The sequence below is a fragment of the Daucus carota genome, chromosome 3, assembly GCF_001625215.2.
Source record: "Daucus carota subsp. sativus chromosome 3, DH1 v3.0, whole genome shotgun sequence".
Classification (NCBI taxonomy): domain Eukaryota; kingdom Viridiplantae; phylum Streptophyta; class Magnoliopsida; order Apiales; family Apiaceae; genus Daucus; species Daucus carota.
Window position 1 is genome coordinate 9,843,726 of NC_030383.2, and position 10,455 is coordinate 9,854,180.

Below are 10,455 nucleotides of genomic sequence, written 5' to 3' on the forward strand. Positions count from 1 at the left end.
CTCAACGTTTGTGTGAATTTTGTTATTTTCTCACCATTTGTTTGTGTGAGTATGGTGCTTAATTTAGTAACAAAAGTTGTTAGAAGATTACATTTTCAATCGATAGCTCAAACTGGTTATGACGAAAGCGAAAGTGACGAATCATGTGTATATATCATTTTTAACAAATCACGCGATTTTTATGAATTAAATAATAGTTGTTTCTGTGTTTTGTTTGTTCGACGCGATTGTTTATGTAGACGTCGTATGATTTTTTATTATTAAATTAACTTATTTATCAAAAAAAACATGTCCCTTCACAACTACTTGTTTGTTTGACTTTGACATAGTGCATCTACTTTCATATGACAATTTATTTTAAACTCATATTTAAGCATGTATTATTGTGACAGTTGAACAACTTCATAAACTACTAATCGAAGATTTCAGTTGCATGACTATAAACCATATGCCAAATAACCAAATAAACATCATTCTCATTGATATAAATTATAATTCAACATTGATCGTCATATGCACATACATTCAAACAGTCAATTGGCTTCCAGGCCTTACAGTGGAGCGAAAAAACAGCCTCTGCAAAACCATCAAAAGTTATACTCCTACACTAAGGTCTAGAGGTCAAACTTTTATACTAACAAATAAATCAGTTTAAGACCAGAAATCAACCGTTTACAGGGGTAGCTAAAACATAAATCCTGTCCAAAACAGAAACAAATCACTGGAGTGAATATATGGTAGTTCCTTTTGGTACCAAGATGCTAACAGTGACTTTCGACCCTAAAAATATACGATCATCTAATATAAATAACGAATAATCTAATAAAATTCAACGATTTTCACAAATTTAAGGGTTAGACCCAATTTAAATATTAATGAATTAACAATAATCTATGAATCTTAATAAATTTTAGCTGATTATGATTTCATATGTATAGCAGATATATTTGATGTATTTAATGACGACTTTTCAAAATTGTTAAATGACCGAGAAAACTCTAAAACCACTTTTGCAAACACAAAAAACACCAAACAATTTTAGCAAATTTATGTTTTCTAAAATTTAATTTTTTATCCAATTTTAAATATCATCAGATTTTAACGATTTTTGAATAAACTCAATTAAATGTGATCATATATTAAACATAATTTAAATTCCAGATTTACCATCACCAAAATTTTAAAATATGTTAAAATATTATGAATATATCAAAATTCTAATGATGTTATTTGAAAATAAAAATTAAATACATTCAGATTTGGATTAGAAAAAACATCATGAATCTTAATTGAATATACCACCATTCACCGGAATATCAGATAGGGAATAAAATAAAAAAAAAATAGGAATATAATAATACAGTAATAACAACTGAGATACAAGAAGCAACAAAACAAAACAAAGCATCTCATACCAAAAAAAGCAGTATCACATGCAGCGTGCGCTAGAAAACACACATTTTTGGCAATATCTACATAGCAAGACAATCTTTCCTACCTAATCCTAATATCATATGGTCCCGTCTTTTCACGTTTCTATTTTTTCATTTTCTCGCAAAGTTTTTTTTGGTTGCCAATTTTGTTTCCCTTGTTCTTCCAATCTGTCCTTTCACATCCTCGGGCTCTGTGACTTTTGTTTTTGTTTAAATACCTGCATCACCTATTCACCTTTGTTATTCCAGGAATCTAATGCTGCGGTGATTATTTTCTGACAGTCAACATTTTTTTTGTTCTGATGTCATATATATCTTCTCCTTTTTTTTAATCTTTTTGTTTCTTTCTCAATGATTTCACTATTTCTTTAAGATTTATATTACCACTTGAATACGTGAAGAAGGCGCCTGCATTTTTCCTTGTTTTGGTTTCTAGATAAGTGCTTGTGAGTAGAAGCTTTGTTTTCTTGATGGAGGTGGAAACACCATTGCTGCGCAATGGAGGAAAGCATAATGATATTTTAGTGAATAGTTTGAGGTGTGATTTCTTCTCCAAGTTGCCTCAGAAAGTTAAGTATGGTGTTGATCCTGAAGCTCCCTTCGAAATCGATCTTTCGAAGACCAAAGGGTTGATCGAAGGTAAGCTAGATTTCAAGAAATGATTGTGTTAATGTGTTTGTAGATGTATTGATAGGATTATTTGATGTTTCAGGGGAGAAAGAGTACTATGAAAAGCAAGTTGCCACCTTGAAGTCATTTGAGGAAGTTGATTCTTTAGTTTCTCCTCATGACAATGCTGAGTTGGACAGCCATGAAGAATCACAGCATGAAAGAGCTATCAACATTTCTAATTGGGCTAATATTTTTCTGCTCCTGCTCAAGGTAATTTCTTGTTTATATCAATCTCTTCGATTTAGTTCGGTTGATCAAGTACAGAATTGCATATATGATACACATAGTTTACTTGTCGTCTTATTCAGCTTCATGTTGTAATTCAGATGCACAATATTTATGATTAGTTCATTTGAACCGAGACAACATAAACTAGATATGATGAATGAATATGCTCATAGAGCAATTATTAAGCATTTTTTAGTATGAATTGTGTGAAGTGAAAATGGATGTGCTTGTGATTCCGTTGTGTATGAATGAGGGTGCAGATTATAGCTACAATGAAAAGTGGATCCCTAGCAATTGCAGCATCGACACTTGACTCGCTGCTTGATCTGATGGCCGGGGGAATTCTGTGGTACACACACAAAACTATGAAAGATATTAACATCTACAAGTATCCGATTGGAAAATTGAGAGTTCAGCCAGTCGGCATCATTATCTTTGCTGCTATCATGGCAACTCTTGGTACGTAATTTTAATTATGTGTGTGAAAATGAAGGAGCTCAACATTGCCAAATATTTAGTTTCTTTTGATTACTTTAATGTAGGGTTTCAAGTACTGATCCAAGCAGTAGAACAGCTGATTAGAGATGAACCTTCAGAGAATATGAACAAAGAGAAATTGATATGGCTATATACAATCATGCTCACGGCTACTGGTGTAAAACTTGTGCTCTGGATTTACTGCAGAAGTTCAGGAAACCGAATTGTTAGAGCCTATGCCAAGGTAAGATTTAGTATTACTCTCTTATTTCATATATTCGTTATTATGTATCTTTCGACTTAATGCTAGGGGCTTATATTGAATGTTAGAGGGTATAATTTTGGGACATCTCCTAAACTTCAGTTCTGAAATTCATCCTACAGGACCATTATTTCGATGTGGTGACAAATGTAGTCGGTCTGGTAGCTGCGGTTCTTGGTGATAAATTCTATTGGTGGATAGACCCTGCTGGTGCTATAATTCTAGCATTTTACACCATCTCAAATTGGGGTGGAACTGTACTCGAAAATGCAGGTAAATGAGATGTATCTTCATTTTAAACACGACGAGACTAGCCTGTCGTTGGTTTTTTTTGGTTCTTCAATCAAGATTTGAACTCGTTTAACATTTGACTATATATATATGATTTGTAGTTTCCTTGGTTGGACAATCAGCTCCGCCTGAAGTTCTGCAGAAACTTACATATCTGGTGTTAAGGCATGATCCACAAATTAAACGTGTAGACACCGTACGTGCCTACACTTTTGGTGCTCTTTATTTCGTGGAGGTGGACATAGAACTACCAGAAGATTTGGCATTGAAAGAAGCACATGCGATCGGAGAGTCGTTGCAGATTAAGATTGAAGAACTCCCTGAAGTTGAGCGTGCATTTGTTCATCTTGATTATGAGTGTGACCACAAACCAGAACACTCTGTTTTAGCTAGGCTTCCCAATTCTCACCCTTAAATGTTGCTACTCTTTTTAGACTTATGTATTAGATGAAACAAAATGTTCTGCTGCACTGTGTTTATAGTTATTTATCTTGCATCATTCACTTATATCATGTATTGCACTGAGCTCAACTGGCATCGACCCTAAAAGGCACTACTAGAAAAACGTCAATAAACAAGTCGTTAACGAAGAAATTCGGTAGTCAACAAAATTTGGGACCGGAATTTCTTTGCATGATACGCAAGTCTCTGGACATCTTCGACTCCAGGGCACGCAATCGGGTCACGAAATTCCGCATAATAACCAGCACTACCATAGCAACCTTCTCCTCAATAAAAAGGGCAGCCTCGTCCATGCCCACAGTTGTCATAAAAGAAGGCAACCAACAGTCTCCCCAACTCCAGTCTTGCATGACTTCCTAAATAAGTATGCAAATACGACAGCCCCCGAACCTAGTTTCTTGCAAATCGCAATGGTCAAAAAAGGAAAATATGCAGATGCAGTGCATTTGACCCCCAGAATGGTGTGTAAACAAAACCCTGCCAAGAGCTGCAATATCTGTGACTTGATTGTTACTGAGGCAAAGTTGAATTCTTAGGCCCAGGATGTATAGACAACTCATCATTTGGATCCATAATCCGTAACAAACAAGCAAACAGTGTATCAAATTCAGCAACCGTATAATTTTTTTTACAAAACGTAGAAACCATTAAATATGAAAATCAAAACGTCAAAGATAAGCGTGGTAAATATGGTGAAACAATTCTTCAATAGCAATATACAATAAAAAGATATGTCTAAATAAAATAATTACAATATGTCATGATGGAGTAATATTGTAAGTAGTCTGTCAGGTGGTCCGAGTCTCGTCGTGCAGCGGGCTGTGCTTGCTCTGTCCGGACTCAGACCGTGTCCGGAAAAGATAATCCATAACCGGCAAGACGAGCTTTGGTGGGGTGGTTTGACGGTTTTATGATTTAATCTTTTTATTCAATTTTATCCGTTTCTAAATTTTAACAATATATTAATAATTCTTTAATTGTGATTAGCGATTAGAAATTAAAATTTATTTGAATTTAAATTATTTTATACCCCGAAATAAACTCTAATTTACACAAAAATTAAAATCTTAAAGACAATAAAAGCTTTTTAAGTTGAACAAAAGCAAATGCTTTGATAAGAGCATAAATCAATCAATCAATATACTTATATAAAGGAGAAGCGTGGGGCGTGTACGTGGCGCCTCTCAGATAGCTCCGTCCTATTTTTCTAATTTTTTAGAATTTTTGGTTGGTTGAAAAATATCAAAATTTGGAACTATCTTTTTTAGTTTTGGGTATATTAGAAGCAAGTTTCAGAATCTGATTTTGTTTCAGATTATTTATGGAATGGGTTAAATATCAACTGGGTGATTGATTGCAGCCCGATGACTCAATTTGGTCACTGAATGGAAAAGTGACTCAAATTAGTCACTCATTTAAAAATTTGTATCAAAAATATCACTCTATCGCTTGTCGAAATTTTGAAAGTATTATATATTAAGTTTCGCACATTTTTTATGAATGATATTGCATCCAAATGAAAGGTTCCGAACTCTATTATTTTAGCTAATATTGTTAGATTTTTAAACTTTTATCAAGTATTTATTTTTAATTTTTTGATTGTTTTACTTGATTTAAATAAAAATAAATAGCTGATAAAATTTTAAAAATCTAACAATATTAGCTAAAATAGTAGAACTCAAAATCTTTCAATTGGATGTAATATCATTCATAAAAAATGTGCGAAACTCAAGATATAATATTTTCAGAATTTCGACTAATGATAAAGTGATAATTTTGATACAAATTTTTAAATGAGTGACTAATTTGAGTCACTTTTCCATTCAGTGACCAAATTGAGTCATCGGGCCGCAATCAATCACCCAGTTGATATTTAACCCTTTATGGAATATAGTAGATTGAAAATTTTAATCTGATTTTGTTTCAGATTATTTAATTATGGGAAAGAGTAGCACACAAGTCTCTCTACACATATAAATACCCCTATAGATTGTAGGATTTTTGATCATCTAAACACAACCTTCTTTCTCTCAATACCACAACCCCATCTCTCTCTGGTGATAGTTCTCTTGCTCGATTTCATATAAAGGAGAAGCGTGGGGCTCCGTCCTATTTTTCCAATTTTCCAGAATTGTTAGGTGAAAAATATCAAAATTTGGAACTACCTTTTTTAGTTTTGGGTATATTAGAAGCAAGTTTCAGAATCTGATTTTGTTTCAGATTATTTATGGAATATAGTAGATTGAAAATTTTAATCTGATTTTGTTTCAGATTATTTAATTATGGGAAAGAGTAGCACACAAATCTCTCTACACATATAAATACCCCTATAGATTGTAGGATTTTGGATCATCTAAACACAACCTTCTTCCTCTCAATACCACAACCCCATCTCTCTCTAGTGATAGTTCTCTTGCTCGATTTCTAACTCGGTGGTGTCGTTCTTCTGTAACGACAAGTGAAGGCCAGTTATAGACCACTATCTCACGGATTTAAGTTAGATATTTTTGTGCAGCAGAATCAATCCAAAAGAATTGGAGGAAGGTGGCGATGTAAGAACATGATTACTTTTAAAAAAAAAACACAAATAAAATTAAGATTCATCGTACTTTAAATTGTTAATTACGTGTATAAATTTATTTTCATTTTTTACCATGAATTATAGTCCAGTTTTGTAATTTTATATATTATTATTGGTATGACATCAAGATTTTAATAATATAAAATTTATTTTATCCTACAAATGTTAATTTTGTTATTAATATACTTTTTTAAGATAGCCACAAAAATATTTTATTCTATAAAAATTAATATTAAATCATTAATATAATTTTTATAGGCCGCCGTAACGCGCGGCTTCTCAACTAGTTATAAACGGAAGCAATTTGAAGAGATTGATACACATACCTATCGCCAAACTCTGACTGTAATCAAACAATAGTAGAAGTAAGAATCGAATAAAAAAATTCTTTGACCGTGTAATTAGTTTGTAACCAGTCTAATCACTGCAAGCATGTTAAGCCAAATTATCAGTTTATCACGAGCGGATATGTCCGGCTAAAAAAATCTCTACTCCTAATTTCTTTACACTTTTTTTCATCACTCGACACGCATTTTAAAACGCATATAAAACATAATTTCATAATATTTTTTTAAAATTTTTCTTATTTATAAAAGTTTAGATAATAAATTTTTATTCAAAAGAAAAAAAATTCAAAATAATTTATTAAACTATATTTTATTAGAGTATTAGAATACGCGTCGAGCTCCCGTCCCCCAATGTAAACAATTGAGAGGGACGGAGGGAATATTGTTTTTCATTGTAAAAACGGGAATTCGGACATACTTGATGAAAACACGGAATAATAAATAATCAGAAACTACTTGGATGATCAATCAAATAATCAAAATTTTGATTAATTCAGTAAATTACAGAACAAAAATTAATAACGGTTAATTATCATATTTTTAAATTATAATTGGAGTAATATATTGGACACTCATACTTTAAAGATATATGGGTGTTTGAGAACGTAGCTTATAGGCTTAAAAGCGCAGAAATCCATTTTCTTTTTCTTTGTGTTTGTTTGGCAAACCAAATGAAGTGCTTAATAAAATTAAAAGAAGCTCAAGCTTATTCCTGAAATTCGGTTTCTGCTTCTTTTCTCCATTCCCATGTCCAGTGATAGGCAAGCATCAATTGATATGATCTCCTTGCCTTTGTGACCAAAAAAGTAAAAACTAAGCATACATAAAATAATGTATGGGTAAAAGAATGCATCTCGCTGTCATCCCCCATGTGTTGTTGCAAGTGAAAAGAATATTTTCCTTTTTTGGTGCTTCAGTGTTATGATAAAATTTGGTATTTGTAAAAAGGTTTGTTTCATGGGCACATACTAAGCGCAGAAATTTTTGCAATTCGATTATTTTAATTGGTGTGTTTGGTGTATTTGCAGAGGCGTCCACCATTATTAAAAAAGTACTCAAAATACTTTTCTCGTTTAATATGTTGGGACTGTTCATAACATGAGATAAATTATTAATTTATACCTAATCTATAAGATTAAACATAATTATGAGTGATATTGTTAGGTTCATATTTATGAGTACTTTGATACAATGAAATATTTTTATATTTAATATTAATATAAAATTAAAAATATTAACGATCAAAAGTGTGCGTTGACAAACGTGATAAAGAGAAATAGGAAAAGTATTAAGGGACGGAGGGTCGGAGGGAGTAGGAACCAATCAAAATGATCTAAATACAAAAATTTCCGCGCTTAGAATGTGCTTATGAGCACACCATAGAAAAACAGTTTGTAATATATTTCATGTATTAACAATAAAAGATCTTTTATTATTATAATTTATTTTTTTAGAAAAACAAATTATTATATTACAAAATTACCAAATTATACCAACTTATAAGTTAAATTATCCACACACTTAAAAAACTTATAAGTCACAATATTCAAACATAGTAGCTTATAAGTCCAAACCAACTTCTCATATTTAATCCACTTTTTTACTTTAAATCATAAGTCACTTAATTTAAACTCAGCCAATCGGACTCATATTAGACATTTTTTTCCGTCGTCCTTTGTGTTACGTACAATTGAATATTTAATTAAAACTACTGCATAAATCATGTCGACCATCCTTGGCTTCAATAATTACTCACAGTATAGTATATTCCAAATCTCCGATCTTGTTAGTTGTTTCCATCAGCTAATCCACAGTTAAACACCACACTAATTAATGGCTTCAAATCTCATTTTCACACAATCCAAGTACTCAGATAGCTTAACAATCGTAGCAATCTCAATCTTCACTGCAATCATTTGCGAATCAATCTCATACCTCTTAATATACCGCACAAACTCATACAAATCCCTCAAATCAACCATCGACAAAGCTTCAAAAAAGCTCGAAACTTTAAAGAAGTCAAAAACCAAAAAAATCGACCGGTTCGAAACGAATCTAAAAGAATCGAACCGCGATCTCTCGATGTTCAAGTTCAAATCTGGCGCTGTTGTTGCGTTAATTTTGTTTGTTGTGTTTAAGTTCCTGAGTAATTTGTTTGAAGGCAAGGCGGTGGCGAAATTGCCGTTCGTACCGTTTAAGATTGTGCAGAAGATGAGTCATAGAGGATTGGAAGGGGAGGATTTCACGGATTGCGCTATGGCATTTTTGTATTTTTTGTGTTCGATTAGTATAAGGACTAATCTGCAGAAGTTTTTGGGGTTTTCGCCGCCTCGGGGAGCTGCTGCTGCTGGACTTTTCGCAATGCCTGATGTGAAAAATGAGTGAGATTATTTATCACTTCAATTTTGTTTTGGTTGAGTCTAGGGTTAGTGGTTTTCGAGATTTTGATGAGCTTTGATTTGTGTTTATTTCGTACTTTAGGTTAATCATTGGGATAATGACAATTGAATTTAATGTAGTTGGGGAATTACTATAGTGCAATGTATTGGTATTTGTGTTTATTTCGTAGGTTAATGATTCGGATAATGACAATTGAATTAAATGTAGTTGGGGAATTACTAACGGTTTTTCTATGGTGTGCCCATGGGCACATACTAAGCGCGGAAATTTTTGTGCTTGGATCATTTTGATTGGCTTTTATCTCATGATAATGGTGGACCCCCTGCAAATACACCAACCACACCAATCAAAATCTCCCAAATACAAAAATTTCCGCGCTTAGCATGTGCCCATGGGCACACACTAGCCAAACCGAATTACTAATGCAATGTATCGGTTATTTACAGTTTATGTTGTCTTATGCATGTATTAGTTGGTTATTACATGAAACTGCATAATGTACTTTGTGTCTTTGTTCATAGTTATGTTTGGTTTTGTGCAATGTTCATTGAGAATATATATTAATAAGTCCGAGCAAGAGAGCATTACAGTTTATGCCGCAGTCTTGAGATTTTAAAGCTGTATTTGCGTAAAAATTATCATACACATTAGAGAAGTTTTTGTGCGCATAATTTTAGGTCCATTTCTTCTTTTTTGTTGGATACTTGAGTTGCAGCATCTTCTGTTTTTGTTGTAAAAGATATGTATTACCATAGGTACATGCACATGATATTGTTAAAGCAGAAGTGGATAGATGGGGGATAGTTAGAAAATTAGGTTCGGACATGTTGCATTTCGATTAGCTTGCTTAAACCGAATAGAATTTGTGTTGGATGCGTTGCATTCCATTTGCAGCTTGATTGAATCGAGGATGACGTTTTGAAGTGAATAATTTGAAATTTGACATTTTCCTTATTTGGATATGCTTTGAGATTCTCATTAGTAGCAAATTGTGTTGGTAAACTACTGACGGACTCCGTGGCAGGTTGTTAGCCTCCCCGTTAGAACGGAAGGCAGGCTAGCCTCCCGGTTAGAACCAAAGGCTGACCATTAGCATAATTGTTTCTCTTATGTTCATTAAGTTTCATCATTTTGTATCCCAAAATGTTGATCTGCAGGATGTACGAATATACAGAATCACTTATAAATATTTTGAGCATTTTTCTAACATTTTAACTAAAGCTGGTGCCTAGTGGTATACACAAATAAATACTTCTGATTACCTGAGATTAATAGATTATGACCAGGTCACTTGTACAGAAA

The 10,455-nt window shown here is 32.9% G+C and overlaps 2 protein-coding genes across 2 annotated transcripts; both read left to right on the top strand.

Annotated features, from left to right (window-relative positions):
* The first annotated feature begins 1,673 nt into the window (after positions 1 to 1,673).
* On the top strand, positions 1,674 to 3,870 carry LOC108211676 (metal tolerance protein 4). The gene is made up of 6 exons (XM_017383339.2): positions 1,674 to 2,072; positions 2,146 to 2,315; positions 2,594 to 2,792; positions 2,876 to 3,054; positions 3,195 to 3,345; positions 3,465 to 3,870. The coding sequence occupies exons 1-6, from the start codon at positions 1,904 to 1,906 to the stop codon at positions 3,776 to 3,778; spliced, it is 1,182 nt and encodes a 393-aa protein (XP_017238828.1). The 5' UTR covers positions 1,674 to 1,903; the 3' UTR covers positions 3,779 to 3,870.
* A 4,611-nt stretch (positions 3,871 to 8,481) lies between these two features.
* LOC108213195 (uncharacterized) lies at positions 8,482 to 9,314 on the top strand. Its single transcript, XM_017384967.2, has one exon. The coding sequence runs from the start codon at positions 8,587 to 8,589 to the stop codon at positions 9,136 to 9,138; it is 552 nt and encodes a 183-aa protein (XP_017240456.1). The 5' UTR covers positions 8,482 to 8,586; the 3' UTR covers positions 9,139 to 9,314.
* Positions 9,315 to 10,455: the final 1,141 nt, after the last annotated feature.